General features: G+C 37.2%; 2 protein-coding genes, 1 long non-coding RNA gene and 1 other non-coding gene across 5 annotated transcripts; 1 reads left to right on the top strand and 3 right to left on the bottom strand.

Annotated features, from left to right (window-relative positions):
* The first annotated feature begins 4,753 nt into the window (after positions 1 to 4,753).
* Positions 4,754 to 6,127, top strand: LOC126719705 (uncharacterized). The gene has a single exon (XM_050422232.1). The coding sequence runs from the start codon at positions 4,754 to 4,756 to the stop codon at positions 6,125 to 6,127; it is 1,374 nt and encodes a 457-aa protein (XP_050278189.1).
* Positions 6,128 to 10,238: 4,111 nt separating this feature from the next.
* On the bottom strand, positions 10,239 to 11,564 carry LOC126719704 (uncharacterized). The gene is made up of 3 exons (XM_050422231.1): positions 11,091 to 11,564; positions 10,641 to 11,009; positions 10,239 to 10,433 (listed from the first exon to the last, which is right to left on the bottom strand). The coding sequence occupies exons 1-3, from the start codon at positions 11,562 to 11,564 to the stop codon at positions 10,239 to 10,241; spliced, it is 1,038 nt and encodes a 345-aa protein (XP_050278188.1).
* Positions 11,565 to 15,505: 3,941 nt separating this feature from the next.
* Positions 15,506 to 19,191, bottom strand: LOC126716409 (uncharacterized). Of its 2 annotated transcripts, none has more exons than XR_007652116.1 (3): positions 18,989 to 19,191; positions 18,546 to 18,639; positions 15,506 to 15,856 (listed from the first exon to the last, which is right to left on the bottom strand). It is a non-coding gene; the product is annotated as an uncharacterized LOC126716409 (long non-coding RNA). The 2 variants fall into 2 exon arrangements; XR_007652117.1 differs by lacking the exon at positions 15,506 to 15,856 and adding an exon at positions 17,196 to 17,360.
* On the bottom strand, positions 19,049 to 19,151 carry LOC126720150 (U6 spliceosomal RNA). Its single transcript, XR_007653304.1, has one exon. It is a non-coding gene; the product is annotated as a U6 spliceosomal RNA (small nuclear RNA).
* Positions 19,192 to 24,651: the final 5,460 nt, after the last annotated feature.

The raw sequence follows: 24,651 nt of genomic DNA, 5'->3' as shown, positions 1-24,651 counted from the left end.
TATTAAAAGTACATAATATTTTCATCTATTTCTAGTTTGTTTTGTCAAGCTTTGTTGAGGATGTGAGGCCACCAATAATGGGTGTGTAAGAGCATGATTTAGTTCTCAAATAAAATCAATCCAATTAGGGACTAATAAAATTGTAACATATAGTTAATAAATGAATAAACATATGTATATGAATATTAAAAACTTTTTTTTAACAAGAGAAACCAACAATAGTATAAATGCATTAATTATTGGAATCACTATTAGCTTCAATAAACAATACATTTTTCCTAAAAACCAACCGTTATTATTTTCACCTTTAGACAAAGTAACACTCCAAACTATATGTATTTATCATAATAAAAATGACAAATAGAAATTATATTTGGAAACATTGTATTCCCAGTCATATATTATATAAAAGTGATAGGTGTTCGATAGATTTTAGAATAATATAATATGTTTATGGATTATCAATATTTTCTATTTTCTTGTCCTCACCCAAACACCCACCCCTCCCTTGTGTCACTAGGTTTTTTTTTAATCTCAACCCTATCCTAGTGGGCACCTGCAGGTGCCCATTCCACCCACTCAACGTTTTATTTATGATTTATTAAAATTTATTTAAAGTATATTATATATTAAATTAAAACCCATAAATATATTTAAAAAAAAAACAAATTCTAACATTACAAAACCTTTTAAAAAAATAACAATACAATAATTCAAGTATTAAAAACCATTAAAAATAGATTCAAATATAACAATATAAAAATTATAAATTATAAAATTCTACCAAAAAAGAATATAAATTATAAATATTTTTAAACATAAAAATATAAAATCTATAATACAACACCAAAAGACATCATCAATTTTAAGGTTTGAAAGTAAGGCACCATTTAAAGTTTGAAGGTTAAAAACACATACACACACCATATAAAAAAAATCTAAAAATATATATTTTTATTTTTAAATATAAACAAGTTCTAACATTACAAAACCTTCCAAAAAAAAAAAAATACAATAATTCAAGTATTAAAATTTAACAATAATTCAAGTATAAATTATAAATTTCTACCCAAAGAATATATAATCTATAATATAACACCAAAACACATCATCAGTTTTTAAGTTTGAAGGTAAAGCACCATTTAAATTTGAAGGTTAATAATATATACACACACCATATTAAAAAAAAAAAAAAACTATATAAATATCTAAAAATATTTTTTATTTCATTTTTAAGCATAAACAAGGCAAGTGCCTCGAACCTGCTTTGGGGGAGGATTTAACCCATGTCCTTGCCCCCTTTGCTATGCGGAGTAGGTTTAAATTCATCCCTCATTCAAAATGAGAGCAATTTTTTTATGGATTTTTTTTTGGTAAAGTATTAGGGCTATGAGGTGAATGTAGAAAAATGTTTAAGTAAAGTTTGTCCAATGTGTTCAAACAGTCCCTAAGATTTCACTTGTCAATCTAGTTCCAAACTTTTTGGTATTGTCTTAAAATAGTTCTTGCATTAATTGATGGGGATAAATGTCATGACACCCCTGAACTTTGGGATAGTAACCATTACACCCCTAAACTTTTATTTTAGCCAATTCACCCTATGAATTTTACATATCTGCGAAATTGATATTTTCATTAGTCTACCATTTAAAAAAAAATAAAATAAATTTACTAACAAGATCTCACATGACACGCACGTTCATATCTAATATAAAAAATTAAAAAAAAAATCAATTTCACCCAATTGAGAGAGAAAATTTGGTTTCAGTTTTTTAGAGAGAGAGAGAGAGAGAGAGAGAGAGAGAGAGAGAGATCTCCTCAATACACGGTACCAATAGCACCTTTCAGTGGTAGGACAACACAGTACCGCATCAGTCCTAGGGTCTGTTTGGATTGAGCTTATTGTTGCTGAAACTGAAAACTGAAAACTGAAAACACTGTAGCAAAATAATTTTTAAACGTGTGAATAGTACCGTAGGACCCATTTTTAATATTTTTTAATATATGAACAGTGTATGTACAGTGCATGAACAGTACATACACTGTTCATAACAGTGTATTTTGTCCCCCCAAAGTCAACATATGCGGGCAAAAGAGAAAAAAAAAACAAAGAAAACGCAACAGCAAAACGTGGACGCAGGAAAACGGGGAATCCAAACGCCCTCCTAGTCTTAAATTTTTGATTCGAGAGCTTACTAGTTTGGGTATGAATTTTGTGAGATTTTAGTTACAAATTAAAAAAAATACAAAACATAGATTATAGTGCAATTAGTAAATCTCCTAAGCTTTGGTTCTTGTTCTTAATTTGAAGATTTTTTTTTTTATTATTATTATTATTATTTTGCTAAGGGCACGTGGCTGTAGTTTATAATTTTTTGAGAGTATGCCATCGTGATTTCATTTGTTTATCTATTTTGTGACCATAGTGTCTCTTGGTATGGCTTAGCTGTTGTTGTTCCGAGGGGGAGTGGGACCATGAATGGCATGGTCAATACCATGGGCGGCGAGATCCATGGTGGGTAGTTCCATTGAGGGAGATCTCTTCTCTCTTTCTCTCTCTCAAAAATTGAAACCCAATATTTTTTTTCTTATTTTTATTATTATTTTTTAAGTATGAACGTGAGTTATGCGAGAACTATTAGTGAATTTGAACAGTAGATAAACATAAGTATCAATTTGGCAAATGTGAAATTTATGGAACGAATTGGCTAAAATAAAAGTTCAACCAAGGGGGGTGTAATGACCATTATTCCAGAGTTTAGGGGATATCATGACAATTTTTCCTAATTGATGAATGGAAGAGGCTAACATAACTAACAATGATTTTAAAATATTACTTTTTATGTCACTGAGCTACCACATGTTTCTAATTTAAAAATTATAAACTTAAACTAAACTAAACTAAAATAGGAGGTAATGTGCAGAATAGCTGTGTAAAGGGGTTGTATATAGTTAGTTAGGCAACGTTTAAAATAATAAAGGAAAGTAGGATCTCGAGTTTTAGAAACTCGAGATCCATATTAGAACTCGAGTCCGAAAGACTCGCGTTGCGAGTGTAAAAATGCCACATAAATCTCAAGTCTTTAAGACTCGAGTTTTATGCAAAAAAAATTTCACCTATAGTGGCATTTTTAAGCCTTACAGTGACGTTTTAAAGCTCTATAGCAGCGTTTTCCTACAATTTTTTTTTATAAGTACCAGGTTTAGGGAGTCCTATAGTGGCATTTTTAAGCCCTATAGTGACGTTTTAAATCCATATAGCGGCGTTTTTCTGCAATTTATGGAAATCGAGTCTTTAAAACTCGATTTTCACGTCAATTTTTTTCTCCGTTTAAACCCATCCTCTTACAAATCGATACTTAAAAACTCGAGTTTTATCTTGGAACTCGAGTTTTAGACACACGTGATGCTAGTTTTCAATATTATTTTGAAACGTGACAACTAACTAAATTTTTTAATATTTATTGTTATTTAGAAAAAAAATTCCTAAAATAGATCACAAATACATTTGAGATTGAAAATTTTAAATCCCAAAGTGACCCTAAATAGGAAGCTAACCCAACCAGATGGCTAGGAAGGAAAATAGAAAAGAGAATAAAAGTGAAAAGAAAATTTAAAAATTACATGATATTGATGTGTGAAATATCTAGCTCAGTTGTTTGTTTTATATTTGGACAAAGTACCTCTTCAAATTAATTTGGAGAGAAATCCTTCAAACTTTCACTAAAAAATTAACATAGCTATTGTGGGGACTATGGCCCAAATTAACAGGTTGGGCCTTAGACCCGTCTGAGGACACCAGCCCATCCGAGGAGTTAACGTGGCTTAAGCAATCCATGTTAAACATATCACTGGAAACAAAGAAAATAGGTTCGAGGAGGAATTTCTCCTCGTACACTGAAATTTCGGAGCGAAAGGGCATCCAAGCCACTAAAGCCCATCCCCTAAATACGTGAAAAGGAAGGAAACACAAAATATCTAAGCAAAAACTGCCACCACCACATTGAATGCACTACAGCTACTTTCCTGGTCGCATTAATGTGGAGAAGACCCCTGAACAGTGCTACCTTGGCTACCGCAACTCACAAAGACCTGAAAGAGGTGTCTGATGGGACAGATGCTCAAGTGGAGGTTTGGATGATCGACAAGTGTAAAACCCAGATGATAAGAAAGGCCTATATAATGTGTAGAAGCCCCCATAAGAGAGGGGGAGGAAAGAAGAGGAGAGAGTATTGTAACATGCAAAGGAACCCCACTACATTGATCTGTATACGCAAGTTAAGTTTTTAGCCCTATCAGATCGTGTGATCTTTCAATATAATGGCTTTTGTTCTTGTTCATGTGTCACTTTATTCCATGCAATACCTCGTTTAACTTATTAAAACCTAGTTCTTTGATCCATACTCTACAAAAATTCATTGTGTTGGGCTCTTTGGACTAAGGCTTACAAAATAAGGGTTTGGGCTCCAAATTGTGAACCTACAATTGGTGCCGTCTGTGGGAAGAACTTGAGTGTTAGTAAGTACGAAGGTTAAGCATGGCAGGATCAGGTCCACACCAAGAGAATCTACGCCAACCTGACCCTCAGCAGACAGAACTTATTGGGCCTCAGCGGCAAAATAATCCTCCTGACCCAGGGCTAAATCTTGGCAATGGAAGAAACCGAGAGGGAAGCATACATACTACTCAGACGAGCCAAAACCACTCTCAAGTAGGTAGTCACATATCCTAGAGGCGAAACAACTATCAGGCCATGCAGCAAGAGATAAATGACCTAAAAAGGAAGTTGCGTCGTGCACAGCGAAGGCAGTCCCGTTCTAGCTCAGATACATCCTCTAATGAGGAGGAGGATGTCAGTTACACGCGGAGGTCAAGAACTCCCCCAAGTGAAACCTTTTCTTACGAGAAGGAGTCGCGCCCTGAACGGAGATGTAAGAGCCCATCTGGTAAGGTTTTGGCTAATGATGCCATGAACAAGGCACTAGATCAGGTCTCCAAATCACCCTTTGCGCATAGGATAGAGGGGGCTAAATTGCCTCGGCGTTTAAATCAACCTACATTCGCCATCTATAACGGCCGAGCAGACCCCGTGGAGCACGTGAGCCAGTTTAACCAGAGAATGACTATCCATTCCCAGAATGAGGCTCTGATGTGCAAAGTTTTTCCGTCCAGCTTGGGACCAGTGGCGATGAGATGGTTCAACAGCTTGAAGACGAACTCCATAGATTCCTATAGGAAACTCACTCAGGCTTTTTGCTCTCGCTTTATTACAAACAGCAGAGTCCCACGACCCCTAAGTTCGTTATTATCTCTGTCTATGCATGAGGGGGAAACCTTAAAGGCGTATTCGGACAGATATTGGGAGATGTATAACGAGATGGACGAAAGCCACGATGACGTCTCCATTAGCACGTTCAAAAGTGGTCTCCCCACTGAGCACGGCTTAAGGAAATCTCTAACTGGTAAACCCGTCACCAGCGTTCGCCAACTGATGGACAGGATTAACAAATACAAAAGGGTGGAAGAAGACCAGCTACAAGGGAGAGGAAAGGAGAAGATCATTCCCCCCAAAGGAAATGATTACAGGTCGGAACGATATAACAATAACCAGTCGAGGAAGGATTTTTCGAGACAGGCTAGACAAACCAACCTGCAAACGGTTAATGTCATATTCAGAGAGCTGGTGCAACAAGTTCTGGAGAGGGTAAAAAATGAGCCTTTCTTCAAATGGCCGAGTAAAATGGCCGGAGACCCCTTGAAGCGCAACCAGAACTTGTATTGTCATTATCATCAAGACCACGGGTATACCACCGAGGATTGCAGGAATCTATGGAATCACCTGGATCAGTTGGTCCGGGAAGGAAAGTTACGTCATCTTTTACACCCCTCTAGCGGTCATCTGGGCCAAGCAGTACAAGAGCCTTGGAAAGATGTATCTTGGAGACCTCCCACGGGGACGATACATGTCATCCTCGCCGCCCCAGGAAGAACCGGCTCTTTTCCTTCTGGGGTGCTGTCCGTGGCTCGGCTCCCCGCCGAGGATGGTGAGAGGGAGTCCAAAAGATCTAAAAAGGGAAACTCATTAATATTGGGGTTCTCGGACGAGGACAAGGGGGGAACTATCTAACCTCACGACGATACTTTAGTGGTTACGTTGAGGATTGGAGGTTTCGACGTGAAGAGGGTACTAGTAGATCCGGGCAGTGCAGTGGAAGTAATGTACCCTGATCTGTACAAGGGGCTGAACTCAAGGCTTGAGGATTTAACGGCTTATGACTCTCCTCTTATAAGTTTCGAAAGGAAGACTATCGTACCAAAAGGGCAGATCAGATTACCCATATAGACCGGATCAGAGGTGGTGGAGGTGGATTTTATTGTGGTCGATGCCTATTCACCCTGCATGGCCATAGTAGCCAGACCTTGGCTCCATGCCCTGGGAGCCATGTCTTCTACCCTTCACCAAAAGGTAAAATACCCGTCAGGGAGCTAAGTGGGAGAAATTCGTGGAGATCAGGCCATGGCTAGGCAATGCATGATGGCCGCCATCTCACGTCGGTCCAATGCCGAGTCCTCAGCTCTTGTGAAGAGTTTATAGCAATCAACCACCTCGGCAGCACCAGTCAGCGAACTAGTCGAGGAGATAAAATGTGAAAGTTTAGAAAGTGTTACCGTTGACAATAATCCAGAAAGATTCTTCCAAGTCGGCTTAGAATTACCTCTTCAAGAAAAAGAGGAATTGGTAGGGTTTCTGAGGAGGAACGTTGATGTGTTTGCATGGGACGCCTACGATGCCCCAGGGGTTGACCCTAGTCTCATTTGTCACTACCTGAACGTTAACCCATCCTTTATTCCAAAGAAGCAGCCACCCTGGCGCCCGTCGAAAGAACATGCCGACGCTGTTTGGGATGAAGTGATGAAGCTGAAAAAGGCAGGAGCTATCAAAGAGTCTTTACCCCGAATGGTTGGCAAATACGATGGTGGTAAAAAAGAAGACAGGAAAATGGCGGATCTGCGTAGACTTCACAGACTTAAACAAGGCGTGCCCGAAGGACCCGTTCCCGTTGCCTCGAATAGACCGATTGGTAGATGCGACTGTAGGCCACCCCCGAATAAGCTTCCTGGATGCCTTCCAAGGTTATCATCGAATACCATTAGCTCTAGAAGATCAAGAGAAAATGGCGTTCATAACACCCGTTGGAAATTACCACTATAAGGTGATGCCTTTCGGTTTAAAGAATGCAGGGTCAACCTACCAAAGGATGATGACTAGAATGTTCGAACCACAGCTAGGCAAGGTTATTGAAGTCTACATAGACGATATGGTAATAAAAAGTAAAGTGATGTTTGAGCATGTGAAAGACCTCGAAGTCATTTTTTGGCATCTTAAGGAAGCACAAACTGCGCCTCAATGCCTCTAAGTGTTCATTTGGGGTCGGGTCTGGGAAATTTCTGGGCTATATGGTAACTCACAGAGGAATAGAGGTAAGCCCGGACCAAATCAAAGCGATTAATAGCCTACAAGCTCCTCGGAATCCCAGAGAAGTACAGAAACTCACTGGAATGATCGCAGCATTGAATTGATTCATCTCCTGATCTGTGGACCGATGCCGACCTTTCTATCTCTTGATGAATAAGTGGAGTGGTCTGAGGACTGTGTTCTAGCCTTCCAGCAACTTAAAGAATACCTGTCACGGCCACCCATCATGTCTAGCCTTGAGGCCGACGAGACTTTGTTCGCACACATAGCGGTGGCCTCTCATGCTGTAAGCTTGGTATTGATACGGGTTGACAATGGGATACAGCGACCTGTATATTATGTAAGTAAATCGTTGTATGAAGCTGAAGTGCGCTACTTACCACTGGAAAAGGCAATTCTTGCAGTAGTGCATGCCATACGAAAACTTCCCCACTACTTTCAGACACACACAGTCATTGTCCTAACTCAACTCCCCCTCCGATTGGTGCTACGAAGTGCCGATTACACAGGAAGAATTGCCATGTGGAATACGCTTCTAGGGGCTTTCGATATTAAATACATGCCTAGGACCTCTGTTAAGGGCCAAGTCCTCGCGAATCTAGTTGTTGAATTTGCTGAGCCCGCTGTGGAAGCAGTGGTCGAGGAGGAAAACATGTATGGAAAATCGGTTGGCATAATTTATGCGCAAGGAGCCTCGCGATGGAAAGTCTATGTGGATGGCGTGACAAACCAAAAAGGATCTGGGGTAGGGCTAGTTCTAATATCGCCCAAAAAGATTATCATTGAAAAGTCATTAAGACTTGGGTTCTCGGCTACAAATAATGAAGCTGAGTATGAGGCTTTGCTGCAGGGAATGATCATGGTGCAAAAAATGGGCGGAGAAGCAATAGAAGCGTTCTCGGACTCCAGACTGGTCGTAGGCCAGGTGAGGGGCGAGTTGAAGGCTAGAAATATGAGAATGCAGGAATATCTTGATCAAGTCAAACGCCTACAATCAGACTTTGAATTTTTTAATTTGACGCATGTCTCTAGAAGCGGGAATACACATGTGGATTCGTTGGCCACTCTTGCCACGTCTTCCGCACAGGATTTACCACGAATGATCCTTGTTGAGGATTTGTGCAAAACAGGCACCATCGAAACAGATACAATTCAGATTTGTCAAGTCAGAAGGAATCCGAGTTGGATGGATCCCATAGTAAACTTCCTCAAAGATGATGTATTACCCGAAGAAAAATTGGAAGCCGAGAAGATACGGAGGAATGCTTCTCGATTTTGGTTGTCAGAGGATCACAAGTTGTACAAGCGCTCCTACTCTGAGCCATACTTACTGTGCATACACCCAGAGGCATCAGAATCATTGCTTGAAGAACTGCATGAGGGAGTATGTGGGAGCCATACGGGAGGAAGGTCGCTAGCACACAGAGCACTCACCTAAGGGTACTGGTGGCCGAACATGCAGAGAGATGCCCAAGAATATGCAAAAAAGTGTGATCAATGCCAGAGATTCGCCCCAAATATCCACCAGCTGGGAGGAGTCCTTAACCCCCTCTCTAGTCCGTGGTCGTTCGCTCAGTGGGGTCTGGATATTGTCGGCCCTTTCCCAAAAGCAGGGGGGAACAAGCGATACTTAATAGTCGGCACTGACTATTTCACCAAGTGGGTAGAGGCTGAGCCTTTAGCCAACATCAGGGACGTGGATGCCAAGAAGTTCATTTGGAAAAAAATCATTACGCGCTTCGGAACTCCTCGCACCCTCATCTCGGACAACGACCTTCAATTTGATAGTAAAAACTTCAGGAAATACTGCTGGGACTTTGGAATCACAAACCGATATTCCATTCCATCCTATCCCCAAGGAAACGGGCAAGCCAAAGCTGTGAATAAGGTCATAGTGAATGAGTTGAAAAGAAGACTAGATGATGCAAAGGGAAGGTGGGTGGACGAGAAAACTGTACCTCGCCCATGGAATGTAAATAATTTGAAAAGATATTATTACTAATGAAAAAAGCTATGCTTGTATTGTATTCCCTGATCATCGCGCATTTGTCAACTCACTTCTATCTATGCAAGTTTTAAACAGAACCTAAGTTCTGCCAGCATGGCTCTTCGGATCACAGATTTAGGGGAAATTAACAACTTATGGCATCTACACAAGTTTTAAACAGAACCTAAGTCCTGCATGGCTCCTCAGACCATAGACTTAGGGGAAATTAACAACTTATGGCATCTACGCAAGTTTTAAACAGAACCTAAGTCCTGCATGGCTTCTCGAACCACAGACTTAGGGGAAATTAACAACTTATGGCATCTATTTAAGTTTTAAACAGAACTTAAGTCCTGCACGGCTTCTCGGACCACAGACTTAGGGGAAATTAACAACTTATTCCAACCATAGACTTGGGAGAAATTGATAACTCAGGGCTCCTATGCAGTTCTAAGGTATGTTCAGCCTGGCATAATAACATTTATTGTTCAAAATTCATTGCACCGTTCTATTTCTTCTCATTTTTCTATATTGATATGGCTATTGCAAACATCAGTTAAAGAAATAGTTACGTTAACTTGGAAAAATGTAATAAAATTCCATCAGCATCAATCATAAGACAAAAAGATGAGAAAAAGAGCGTTTGTATTGATAAACCAAAAATAATACAATGAAAGATCTTGGCAAAAGAACACAATACAATATAGCTTCCGTCCCAAAGTAAGTAAAAAAAATTTTCCTATAGTATAGCAATAATAAAAAGAGCCCTAGGAGCTAAGCCTTAGCAGGAGGATCTTTTTCCTGCACTGGCTGAGGAGGAGGGATGTCCTTGACTTGGGGACCTGCTCCAGGATCCTCAGCTTCACTGATTGCGTCCTTAGCAAAATCCTTGGCCTTGGAGGAGGTTTTCTTTCCCTTACCCTTGCCTTTACCCTTCTCTTTCTCCACATCCGTAGCCTGGGCGGTGACCTAACCAGAGCCCTCGGTAATCTCAGCAAGGGGGATGGCATCAGGAATAGTCGTGGGCTGCTCGAAAACTTCAATGGCATTGGCAGGGATCTCCCGGATCTCTAGAGGAAAGAAAACGTTCTAAGACAGACTCAGGGCAGAGTCTGCAGGGATCCTTGCTGCATCAAGGGCCTGAGCCCATGAAATACTGCAGTAATCCCTGCATACCTCCGGCAGCTCCTCGGAGAGTCTTGCCTCAGTCTCCTCCGCCCCTAGCTGATAAGCAGCCTTTTTCTCGGCCTCAGCTGCTTCCTTGGCTAACTGAGCTGCTTCCTTAGCAAGTCGGGCCTCTTCTTGAGCTTTTTGCAACGCGGCCTTGAGATCCAATACGGCTTGCTTTTCAGTAGCAAGGTTGGTCTCAGTCACGTACAATTTTTGGCGCTGATCTTCGGCTTGCCTTTCAGCAGTCTTCAAGCCAGCCTCAGCACTCTTACGGCTTGACTCGGTGTCCTTGAGCTTCTCAGAGAGGGCTTCAGCTTCATCTAATTTACGGTTGTCGCGGCACCACTCCTCGGCCACAAATACTTGTTGAGTGATCTGCCCAAGGAGTAAAAAAGTGACAAGTTAGAATAAGATATGACCCAATAATCTTACCGATGAGAGGAGAAATTGTCTTACCATCGCAAGATCTCTCTTCAAGGATAAGAAAAGTTCAGGCTGTGAAAATCGACTGTAAGCCTCCATATCCCTCGGAAGGAGAACGGGCTGCTCCAAGGCTTCCGCAATGTAGCCTGCTCGACCCCGATTATATTCTCGGACGGAGGCATTGTAAAGAATGGATGCTCCGTCCACTTCGAGTCGAGGGCTCCAAGTGCGCGGAGTCGTGCGCACCTCAGCTCGCTCCATTTCCTCTCGGCTCTCCACAGATGGAGCCCTTCTGTCCTTATGCTCCCGAGTATTTTTTTGTTGTTTGCCTCCCTGCCGAGGACCTACCTCGCCTTCCTCAAGGGACTCAATTGGCCTTTTCTTCTTTAAGTCGAGATTAGCTTTTAGGCCGAGGTCGGCAGGGACTTGAGGAGCAACAGGAGGGAGGGAAGAAGTTTGAGACTTGGCTGGCGCCTTCAACGATTGCCCCTTGCCTCGAGCAGCCATCAACTCTCGTAAAATTTTTCCTTTATTGGAGGCTATATTGTCCACCTCCTCATTTGAAGAGTCGTCCGAACAGGCGATAATAAATGGAGCGCCTATCACGGAGTTTCTGTCCTGCTCTTCTTCAACGTCCGAGAGCTCGATCAGCGGAGCTTTTGGAATATCCTCTTCGAAATAAAACTCGTCTATCTCCTCCTCAAGAGAAAGACGAGATGATTCAGTCTCTTCTTCAACAGGCGCAGCAGCTTCGGGACTGTCTTGTGGAAGTGGTTGTGCAACTGGCTGAGGATTCTGAACAACAGGCAAAACAACCGGCCTCAGATTGTTTCAAGCTAAAAATTTTGGCTTTGACACGTCGATCCTAGCCAACCTTGGACTACCAACTCTTATAGATTGGCCGATGTCTTGGAAAGTACGGGACAAGGGTTCATAACCCAAAATTAGATGAGCTGCTTGTAATTGTCCGTCCTCGTTAACGTAGATCTCTGACCTCAAAAGGTAGTTTAAGGCCTGAACGTTTACGTGGCTGAGCCGAGGAGCGACGTGTGATCTATCTACAAAATAGCCGAGAAGGAAATTTTAGTTAGGTTACAAAAATTTTTGAATCTTCGACCAAAAGAAAATAAAACTAAAGGGCTGAACCCCCCTTCCCAGAGGATTGATCCTAAAGGCACCACACCTGGATCTCCTGCTTGAGTTGGATAATGAAGACCGTCGCTCCACTTTCTTGAGGCAATAAGGAAGTCATCTTTCATACCCTTATTGGATTTAGGAAGGCAGGAGATTAGCCTAACGATCTTGGACCGAGATTTAAGATAGTATCCCGCCTTGTCAAGGTAGTGGCATTCGTACATGTGAACTACGTCATGCCATGTAAGGCCTAGACTTATCCGCTCGTTCAGGACATCTATGCTGCCTAAGACCCTAAACATATTGGGAGCGCACTAATGCCGTGTCAACCTATGGTTAAACAAGTAGTCCCGGGTAATCCTACGCATGGGAAGCGTCATTCCTCCTTCTATAAAAGCGATCATGGGAATGAAGACTTGACCCACTTTCCTATCAGTTAGCACTCCTTCCGAAGGACAGTACTCCAAAACCACCCCCTGCGGGATGCGATATTTTTCCCTAAAGGCCTCCATGGCGGTCGGAGTATCTACTAAATACTTGAATCTACCCATCTAGTCAAACCGGTGGGTCGAGAGAGAAGGCCGAGGTGAAAATTGAGGGCGGAGGTGAAAATTGAGGCTACAAAGAGGAAGTAGAACTTACGAGTATCCTTACAATCTCTGAAACTCTTAGAGATTTCCTCAGGGAAAAGTTTCTCACTGAAGTAATCGCGGAAATTTGAAAGCCTGGAATGTTAATGAAGGATTGGGCGCTGAAATTCTCTGGCAAACTGGAGCATTAGTATAAAAGAAAAAGCAAAAAGAGCTTCTTCAAGACCTTATATAGCAAGAGAGAGAAGGGAAGGCCATTCCCGCTCAAAATTCTAGGAAGAATGTCAGCTGTTAGATCCGCGCCTCACCATTAGATGAGGGAGACATAAAGCCGCCTGGAGTAATAAGCCGCGCCTCGTAAATCGTAACGCGTCAGAAGCAACTGCCCCCACACGTGCGAACCGGAAACTAATTGATCTTATCCCTTGAAAGGTCAAAACCCCGCTTTTCTCCTCGGAAGGAGATAAAAACCAGAGTTTTGAGGGGCTATTGTGGGGACTATGGCCCAAAGTAACAGGTTGGGCCTTGGAGCCGTCCGAGGACACCAGCCCATCCGAGGAGTTAACGTGGCTCAAGCAATCCATGTTAAATATATTACTAGAAACAAAGAAAACAGGTCCGAGGAGGAATTTCTCCTCGAACACTGAAATTCCGGAGCGAAAGGGCATCCAAGCCACTAAAGCCTATCCCCTAAATACGTGAAAAGGAAGGAAACACAAAATATCTAACCAAAAGCTGCCACCACCACATTGAATGCACTACAGCTACTTTCCTGGCCGCATTAATGTGGAGAAGACCTCTGAACAGTGCTACCTTGGCTACCGCAACTCACAAAGACCTGAAAGAGGTGTTTGATGGGACAGATGCTCAAGTGGAGGTTTGGATGATCGACAAGTGTAAAACCCAAATGATAAGAAAATGCCTATATAATGTGTAGAAGCCCCCATAAGAGAGGGGGAGGAAAGAAGAGGAGAGAGTATTGTAACATGCAAAGGAACCCCACTGCATTGATCTGTATACGCAAGTTAAGTTTTTAGCCCTATCAAATCGTGTGATCTTTCAATATAATGGCTTTTGTTCTTGTTCATGTGTCACTTTATTCCATGCAATACCCCGTTTAACTTATTAAAACCTAGTTTTTTGATCCATACTCTACAAAAATTCATTGTGTTGGGCTCTTTGGACCAAGATTTACAAAATAAGGGTTTAGGCTCCAAATTGTGAACCTACAGCTATATATTTTGAAAATTTAATTGTTAGATTACACATATTTTTTATGTTCTTAAAATGCATGTCAAATTTCATTCAAATCAGACGTTAATTACTATTTGTCCATAAATATATATTTTTATGCATAATTTAATACTACAAAAACTTGAAACTTAAACATTTGATTGAAGACATAGCTATTAACTTTTGATTTTCTTGAAATTTTATAAGCATAGATAATATAATAAGAAAATGCAATTTAATAGTGAATTTGTTAAAATTTATATCCAATAAAAAAAAATAAGGGGAGTTTGGGGACAAACTTTTTCTTTTGATCTAAATTCTTATAAACTGGTTGGTTTGAATGGCAAAGTCCAAAGAAAGAAGGATGGCCATCTAAAGGCCACTCGATTCTTTAATCCAACATAGTCGGTTGGAGATCTAGTTATCTATAGAAAAATATTTGTGTGAAAATTTCATATGAGATGTTAAAAAAAAAAAAAAAAACCATATGAGATGTATTAAACTAAGGGTCCGTTGGGGATTCGCTTATTTTGCTGAAACTAAAAACTTTTTGTTGAATGTACTATAGATAAAGGTAAAAGTTAGATGAAATAATACAGTGAGACACATGAATAGTAGCAAAAATAAGTTGGCAAAAATAATCTTTGCCAAATATACACTAATAGTTTACAAATGCTCTATCCTTATATGAAAAAGTTAACGAATACCCTATTATTACAAGTTTAGAAAATATTTTTTAGAAAATTTTTATGGGAAAATAAAAAAGTAACAATTTTTTTTATAGCATTTTATATTTTCTATAAAAATAATATCAAAACTTTATTAAAATAGTTTATAAATGCCCTAAGGGCAATAATTAACCGGGCACTTTTTATATAGTCTTTTGCAAAACCAACTAAGGCCAAGCAGTAGCAGCTTTAGGAATTTATTTTAGGATAGTCATTAAGAAACTTAAATGGTACAAATCTAATAAAAAGAAAACTTGAATATATCGATATAAAAAAAAAAAAATTTGCAAATACATGATATTTTACAATTTTCTTCTACTAACAAAATGAATACACACAAAAAAAAGAAAAAAAGAAAAAAAGAAAAAAAAAAGAAGACTAATAAAAGATAAAGTAAGAATTGAGAATTGAGAATCTTGAGATGCTAAGTTGTACGAGTACGAGTACAAGTAAGAGGTTCTTGCATTTCCTAAAAAACTAGGACACGACAGGTCTGTGGTACATAAATTAATTAATTAATAGTATATATTTTTTGGTGTATTTTAAATATCTTTGGTCGTCATTTATGTTTATTGTAGGGTCATTTATGTTTATTGTAGGTTATAAATTAAGTAGCAACAATATAATACTTTTGAAAACATATCTAAAACTATCATTTTTGTTTCAATTAAATAAAAAATTACTAAATAATAATTACCAAATGCTATAGAAGAAAATATATCAAAAATGCTATAGATTTTTTTTGTTGATGAGAAGAAAGAAAAAAAAAATTGTTATAGATTAACTGCATTGTTTCTATCATTTAATAAAAAATATTGCATTTTTAAGGTTTTTATTTTTTATTTTTTGATTTTTTATAATAAGGTACTGAATGCTTCCATTAAAAAAATGGTATGGCTAAGACTTGGACTTGGTCACAAACTCACATGACCTGATGGATAGGTGAGGATAAATTATTTCCCTCCAAATAAATTCTTCAGTCGAGGTTTCTACGGAACTGAAAGAACATCTTTTGCTTTGCTCTACCACAGTTGTGGAAGAAACCAACCAGCCTTCATAACTAAGCTTCTTTGTTCTTGTAAAACCAAAGAGAGTATAAAAACACCCACAACCACTGCCAAAAAAAAAACAAAGAATTAACATAAACAAAGCACTCGATCCTTTACATTAAAGCAATGTTTATAAGTACAAAACCGCCTGCAAAGCAATAATGCAATCAAACGTCAAACAGACCGCTCTCTCTCTCTCTTTTACCGTTGCAGGGTTTCTTTATATGTCATCTGTAGGTAAGCATTTCAAACTTCACTAGTAAATTCGAATTGAGTTTAATAAAAGCTTACTACTAATTACAAATTCTCCTTAAAAATTAACTTCTTTGAATCCCCTCCATTAGTACAAGCGCAAATATCACCAGTCCATTCTTTCCCAAGAAAAAATCCAATACCATTCTCAGTTGGTCATTTAGTGGCACAGTTTGGTACACGCTACATGGCTTCAGGTCCCAACACCTCATAGCTAGAGAGACTAATTAGTAATTACACACTCATGTGTACTAATTACTAATTACTAATTAGTAATTATGTAATTAGTAATTACACACTGATGTGTGTGCCCATGTTAGATGGATAAATTTTCTTATCAGAAAAAAAATTGGCCACCAATTAGCTACGCAGTTATCTAATTTATTGACTCTAGGATTTTATGTGGACTGCAACAGTTATTCATTACATGGAGGAATCACACTGTTTATGCAAAAGAGAAAAGGGCAACAAAATAAAAAAAAAACGACTATAAAAATAAAAACACAATGAGCAATCAATACTATAAGAATAATGCCCAAAAGAAAAAAAAAAACAAAACAAAACATTAAAATCACAAAAATTTTGGAATCGTTGCCCAAGGATGGGAAACCAAGGACCTCGTGTTATCATTCAGCATTCCAATCAGTGAGCAACTGTCATAATTTTGTTCTTGCTCTTAAAAGAAAAACAATATCTTAAGTAACCTAAGGTAATTAGGCACACCATACATTCATCAGCATATCAGGATGCTCTTTATTTGCCTCATTTCATGGTTCTGATTTAGTGAATCTAATAGTGTACATGAGCCCCACATAATTTAAAGAGAAATGTTATGTTTACAACATTTTCACAACAAATCCCAAGTGACAAGTTATCACTTTTCAGTGTTAGGTTCAAATTGAATTAATAATAACTTACCACCAAAGATTTATTGTGAAAAATGTTATAAAGGTAGCATTTCTCTAATTTAATATTTCATTCCACCAAATAAGGAATGATAACTGATTTACTGATTTCAAAATGATGTGACACTATACTTACCTTTAGATCTATTAACTACTACATCTTTCCCATGAAAAGAACTCTCTCCATTTCAAAGCATATTGAGAGGCTCCTTTGCTTCATGAGTATAGTAAGCATCATGAACCGAATAAGAAAATCTACTTCAAAATTTTCATCAAACTAAACACATAGTATTGTATAGCTGAACATTAATTTCATCTATCTATTCACTTGTTCCTTTTCTATAAAAATTACCCAATCGATTTCCTCAGCTTTGTCAATGTTACTCTGCATCAGCCTCTTAAAATGTTTGCACTGCCATGGCCAGACAATCAATCGATTAAAGCAAATTCTTAAAGCATGACTTATCCAAAAAAAAAAAAAAAATCTTAAATCATGATGGTCAAGAGTAGCACTCATACCTAACAAACTTCTAGCCTATAGAGTTGGTTTGAACTTTAAACTGTAAACTTATATCTGTCCAAATGGAGTTCACACACTAAAACCACTGGTACTACAAGTGGCACCAATTCATCCGGAGCTTATAATGACTTATCTAAAGCAGAAAAAACACCATCAAACAAGAAATTCCAAATCAAATGTTTAGATAATGAACAAAACTCCGTGAGGAAAGATCCCCTCCCATCTAAATCCTCCAATTCCTTCCAATTTTTAGCCAAATTTATGACAAGTGACATTTATTTGATCTTGTGTGATTTTTAAGACCATTGGATTTTTTAGATGCCACGTCTATCATCTATCTAAAAATTGAAGGGAATTGGCAGGGATCCTTTCCCAAAGTTTTAAAATTACATAAGTGGTCATTTATTAATACAAAAATTTGCAAATTCAATGTCAGGCAACCTGCAGATTTCAGGTGGGGCAGCATTTTGTTAAACTCCAATGAGTGATTCTACTAAATGAAGAGCCAAGTCAATGCAATCTCCACAGTAGCAATGTTCTGTCATAGGGACAGTGAAATACATACACTCCAAACACTACTCGATTCCTGAAGGCAGAGCAGTAATTGAGAGATCCGCTCAAATGCTACCTCTGGAATCCTGACCACCACTACCATAGTGACTTGTATTTTGAAAATTTTCACGGTGTGGATCCAAGCTGAGGAACGACGACCATTTTGAATTTTACAATGATAAGCTATGTAAATGGCTGTAATCGCTCATAACATTCATGGCAGACTCAAGTGTAACTTCAATCAATTTGGTTAGCTTCAATGAGAACCAAAGAAATGATCATACGTTTTATACTTTTATGGGCTTCTGTTGATAGTATCACCATTTGCCCTTTCTCTGGACTATGGCCAAAGGTGCAAATTGGAGTAGCTATTTGGGTCATGATTTGATTAAGCAAATAATTGAACAAATTTTTGATTGTAACACTGCATTTTTTACCCCTATTTTAAATAAAAAGAATTGTGTGCTTTTGTACAATCAAATTTCATATAAAGGAGATTAGAGTTTCAAAATGATTGAAATTCACCTGATGAAGTTTTATTCTAGTCTAAGAGCAATTCACAGGTCCCACATGATGCTGATGGAGGTCCTAGCAGCAATCCCTGTGCAACTTCTTTGTGCTACAAACATCATTTACAATAATCAAAAGAAGCTCTAACTCGGCAAATGAAATTCAATGAAATTCAGGAATATTATTGTGCTAATATCCAAGCCAACCACAAAAAACTATTGCAAATCCAAAATTTGGAATGCCTCACAGGCTTCAACCGTTCAATAAAATAATAAAAATAAAAAGTGTGACAGCTATGAAAGACTCGAAATTTAAATTTTCCAAAAATATCAAACCCAATTTCAGAATGTTACAATCTGGATCAAATTTCAGAAGGGTTTCAATAATTCTATAAAGAAACCCTACAAAATGACATAACGAGAATCCAAAAGAAGTGTGAGCTAAAAATTTCAGCTTACTAGAACGAAGGAGACAGTGGAAGCCATGGAAGAATTCAAACATGGGGTTTGGGAAATTAAAAAAATTTGGACCATTTCTCGATTTATGCGTGTCATCCTTGCGCAGGGGCCATGCTAATCTTCTCTGTATCGTTCCAATTTTATCGGATGTCCCCGAAGGGACAAGCCTTGCACTCTCGCTCTTTGTTATAAACATAGATAGCTTTGTGTAACTAAACGATGTGGGATTGTTGATTCTCAACCAGAAGGCCCAATTTAGTTGGCTTTTGGTTTTACACACGTGTTAGCGCGACATTGTAGTAACTATTCTACGGTGCTAAGACTTTTTTTTAAAAAACAAAATAAACGTCGGGTTATGTACTAGTCTTTTTGTAGTCTTATAGCTACTACTGCAACAATTTCATTAAAAACACAAAACCAGCAAGAATATTATTTGGGGCGTTTTAAGTTTTATATCAAATAATAATAATAATCTATATATATATATAATAATAGATGAAAAACTCAAATTGCAATTTCAAATTAAAATTTTAATTTTGTGTCATATGTCCAGATTGTAATTTCAAATTAGATCTCTGATCTTGTGACATGTGTCTTTCCTCCATCGGTCTAAAATTAAGTGGGATCAGATTACGCTGTGCTTTTTTTTTTTTTTTTTTTTTTTTTGAGTGAATAAAACATTCTGCTCTTCACACTCGCGTATTTTCAGGTTCACCTCCCCTTCTACAATAATCAAAACCCAAAATCCTTCCTCTTCTTCAAAATACAGCTCCCCTCTTCTTCAATTAATGCTATGGAATTTCAAAAGAATATCTCGGTTCTTCAATTAATGCTATGGAATTTCAAAAGAATATCTCGGTATCAATGATGCATGCCTTTGGGTATTTCTGTATCTTATATAGGAAGAGGTTCTCCATCTATTCTGATTGTACTTTTCTTCACAATTTTAAAGGTCCTGCTCTGCAAAACGAATTCTTCCTAAGGTTTGATTACTCATTTCTTTCATCTGCTTATGCTTTCTTTCGTTTTTGTGAATAAGCAAATTAAAACACCCAAAAAAAGAAAAAACTAAATATCAAAATAGAGAAAAAAACATATTCCCAAATAGAGAAAAAGATAGATGAAAAAGGAAGAAAATATACTTGAGAGTCTCGAGACTAAGAAGCTGATCCGTCAGCATGGGAAGCCTTAACCCATGGTGGACAGTGAGGCGAAACCGTGAGTGTGGTGATGAGGCGGCGGCGGCAACAGCTAGGGTTTGGATTGTGGAGGGTATGGAGTGAAGTCAGTGAAGGGTTGAGACTTGAGACTAGAGAGACTTGAGATTGAGAGTAGAGAGAACGGAGACTTCTGAGATTGAGAGTGAGATTTTGATTTAATATTGAGAAGTGAGAACAGATCTGAGATGGGATTGAACTCATTGAAGACTGAGGCTTGCGTGTGGATTCTGTGGAACAGTGTTTGAGATGGGATTTCCATTTCAATTTTAGCAATTCTGAGCTTCTGTCTTCTGCTGATTTGATCTTTGCTTTTGCTAATTTGATTTTTGCTTTTGCAAAGAAGACTCTAGAGGCGTGTAGGTGTAGTTGTCAATTTACGAGTGCAAGATAAAAATAAAAAATATAGTACAAGGTAAATTCCAATTAGTCTTCGTCCAGTTGTACCATGTTTGACTCCCCTCAATCATAGTCTATAAGTGAACAGTAATTAATAATTATATATATATATATATATATATATATATATAAAATAAACAACAAAGCTTAACTTTATAACTTTATTTTGTCTTCATCAATTGCGAACTGCGTAACTGTCAATCAGCTGGTCATTATAGTTATCAAAATATGATATTGTTTTTATGTAGTGGTTCGTTTCTGATATGATAGTGAGCACATCTATTAGTTCACACATAGCACTGTCTGCCCATGCTTTAAAAATAAGCACATTTGCTTCTATTTCTTCTTCTTCCCCTTATTGTGTTATAGCATACTCTGATTTATCATAAAAATTTGTTGGTGACCCATATGATAAAGGGTCTTTAAATAGCTTATTGTCTTAACAAAGGTCATCTATGTTTTTATAGTTTATGTCCTTAGTTGGTGTGGTTTTTTCCTTCCACAGGAGATTGTCATAAAATTGGGAAATTCTGTTGCCAACGAATTGAGGTTTTTTAACTACTTATTTTCTTAGCAAAGGTTAGCTCTTTTTTATTATTTATGTTATTATTATTGGTCAATTATTTGATAGGCTATTCATATTCTATTTATTAGAGATATAAATCTAGACTAAATATGTGCCTTAGTGTAAAGTCTAAGGCCCCCATTTGGTAGAGTAGTTTAACAATATATTTTCAATTTTTAAACAATATTACACGTATTTTCACACTTTTTTTCACCTACACGTATTTCAAAAAAATACAAACAACATTAGTAGAATAACGTTACCAAACGGCTCCTACATCTAAAAGTCAAAACATTATGTGGCATTAAAAAAAAAATAATTAAAAAAAAAACGTGTGTAAACATCTATCCCAAATTCAATTGAAGTGGAAATTGTGCCAAGTGTTCACGTGGTGGGATTTCCATCAATCCACGTTTCATCCTTTTGTTAACCCATTGTCCAAACCGAATATTCGGGTTTACTAAGAAAACAAACTGAATCCAACTGATCAGAGGCTTCGGCTCCACCCACTGGTCTAAGGGTCTATCGGATTCGGCCTTAAAACAAGCCCACCTCCCCATCAAAGAAAATTAAATTAATAAGATAAATTAAAGTCACAATATTGTTAACAACATACTTCATAATTACCTTATTCATATGATAAGTTATTAACAGTAGTCAAGAAAGTAATGTTACTGTCCTAATGATGACTCCGAAAATCAATAACAATTTACTAACTCAATAATTGTAAAAAATGTTTATTGTGTAACATTGCTCTAATTTAATGAGAAAATTTTAATGATTCTTTTCTTTTTCGTTTCATAAAAGAAGAAAAATTATTGAATACATTGGGAGTATCATAAAAACGTACTGCTAAGTTTTGTGAATGAAAATTTCTGGTTAATAATATGAGTTTAGACTTAACTGAGCCTTTTAAACATGAATAAACTCATGATAATTTTTGTTGTTGTTGTTTTTTTTTTTTTTTTTTAATTATATTTTTTTTAGAGATTTTTATTAGACGTGTTTAAAGGAAAAAGAAATGATAAGCTATCTAACACTAATTCATGTGATTTAGATTTGAGATGGTAGAACTAATTTCGCATCTGTATGTGTTCTTCATTTGGAATCAATTTAACATATATTTTTTTAAAGTTCTGATATGTCCAAGTATGCAAAAAGATCATCAATGGCTTGGTTGCTCACAACATTAGACCCATAAACTTTTAAGGGGTTAAACTATTTGACTTTTGGTTTATTTTAAGATTATAAATGTTATTTTGAGCTATGTACCTAAATTTTTATGATGTTATGAAGAAAACTATTTGTTTTCCACTTTTGTAAGTTTAATTTTTTCCCCCTTATTCAAAGTGTGTTAATATATGTTACTATAATGAAGTATGATTTGATTTACTTTTGATGATGTTATATAAAAACAAAAAATACTTTTGAGATGCTACAAAAATACAACAAAAAAATTATTAAAAATTTTTAAATAAAAATCCCGTCCATTTGCACGAGTTACAAGCTCTTTCTAAAAATGGGTTGGTAAAATAGATAAAGTGGTGTTTGGTAAGCACAATACCTGCTAAATCCCCATATTTCTACATCTAATCTACCAAACAATACCTGCTAAATAATAAAGCACAATCTTTCTTGTCCAAAGCATATTTTATGTCACTGTGATGAGAGTGAATCATACTCATGTGGAAGCACACAATATAATAAAATAAAAGTAAACCATCCACTGATGACACATCACATAGCTCCCACAAATAAATTATACAAATTCAATCAAACTATACTCATCTAAGCTAGAAGATAGACAATACAAACAGCATTTCCTATACGCCTAACGCACAATTCACCTATGCACACAAACCACTCTTATGCCAATTATTTATAAGCACTTACAAATAAAGCCCCAATTGATAAGCTATATCATATAAGGTTTGCTGGCCTGCTCGACTGAAATTGTGCTTAATTATCATCTCCTCTTCCCCTCCTCCTTTCATCTGCTCTATCTTACCCCACCACTCATTCTCATCAACAAATATAAATATATATATATACTGCTAAGTTTTGTTAATGAAATTTTCTGGTTAATAATATGAATTTAGACTTAATTGACCCTTTTAAACATGAATAAACTCATGATTAATAATATATCCATTAATAGATAAAACTGAGAGAAAATCCAATTAGATTTTAAATTTGAAATAAATTAGAGTCTAATTTTACGTCATGTGTCCCATCTAATCTAATTTTTTAAATTTTTGTACAAAGTGAGTTAATTCAATATAAAAATTGGATTTCAATTAGAGTTTAATTTTGTGTCATTTTACTTATATTGGACTCCTCTTTTTTTACAATAGAATCGTCATTTATTTTAATTAAAGGAAAATGAGAAACCATATGAAAATACATCACTTTTATTTATTGAAAAAATAACATTTCATGGTTTTGGCCCTATATACAATCTAAGACAAGGTACATGGATTTAATCCTATCTACAATCTAGAAATTGAAAATTATATGGAAAAACTTTTATCAACAAACCTTCTATCTAAGTTCAGAGACTAAGTTACAAGATTGGAAGGTGTTAAACACTCATCTTACCCAATGAAACCAGTTTTCTAAACTATGGTGGTGAATGGTCATATTACATTATCCATGTTAGGGACATATTTGAAGTAATTGGCTAATCCTTTGACAAAATGCACTTTTCTTGTAATTGGGTAAATCTAGGATGGGTTTAGTACTTCAAGAAACAAGTGTTCATGTTTAGTATTGAAGCCATACAAATTGGACTAAGAAACAAGTGAAGGAAGTGCTGCTCATTAAAGCTTGACAGTAGTCTCGACAAAAAGACTTCTATCGAGATTTAACATTGAAGCTCGACAGAAGCTCGACATAAGCTATATCTGTCGAGAATTACAAAATCTAGTTTTCCAAATCTGATTAGACGCATATCCTTGAGTATTTGTGTAGGGTTTCTTTTCTCACAACCCTAGACATATATAAGGATTATTTCAAAAGCCGCCACAAGGGGATGCAAGGTGTTGCAAAAGAATAATCCATGCATATTGTGACCGGAAGCTAAAATTGCTCTAGTTCATCATATTTTCTATAGAAGCTACTGTATCTTTGTGCCAAGGGTTTTGTGACCAAGGAGCTTCCTGATCTTCATTGTTGGATGAACTGAAGAACATTGCAGCCAACATCTTCCTCAAGTTGATGTGTTAGTCACATACTAGGATCCGTGCATCATTGGTTAGTCACGTACTAAGATTCGTGCATTGAAAGGAAAGATTGCTGCTACAATACAAGTCTAATTGGGTATTGGGGTAAGAGTTCAACTGTAGGTTGATATTAGGTACTGAGATTTCTTTTACTTGTAATTGCTTGTGATTGATAATAGTGGATTCTCGGGAGTGATGACCTTAAATTCACCCGGTGGGATTTTGCCTCAGTGGTTTTCCTCATTCGTAAACAAATCACCC

This window comes from Quercus robur, chromosome 3 (assembly GCF_932294415.1).
Source record: "Quercus robur chromosome 3, dhQueRobu3.1, whole genome shotgun sequence".
Lineage (NCBI taxonomy): Eukaryota > Viridiplantae > Streptophyta > Magnoliopsida > Fagales > Fagaceae > Quercus > Quercus robur.
The sequence above is the reverse complement of the archived record's forward strand: the minus strand, read 5'-3'. Positions and strand labels throughout refer to the sequence as shown.

Excerpts from the sequence above, each read along its gene's own strand:
- LOC126719705 (XM_050422232.1), top strand. The coding sequence starts at position 4,754 with ATGCAGCAAGAGATAAATGACCTAAAAAGGAAGTTGCGTCGTGCACAG.
- LOC126719704 (XM_050422231.1), bottom strand. The coding sequence starts at position 11,564 with ATGGCTGCTCGAGGCAAGGGGCAATCGTTGAAGGCGCCAGCCAAGTCT. Across the intron at positions 11,010-11,090 it reads TGAAGAGAGATCTTGCGATG|ATCACTCAACAAGTATTTGT; the intron begins GTAAGACAATTT and ends CTCCTTGGGCAG. Across the intron at positions 10,434-10,640 it reads TCTCCGAGGAGCTGCCGGAG|GTCACCGCCCAGGCTACGGA; the intron begins GTATGCAGGGAT and ends GGCTCTGGTTAG.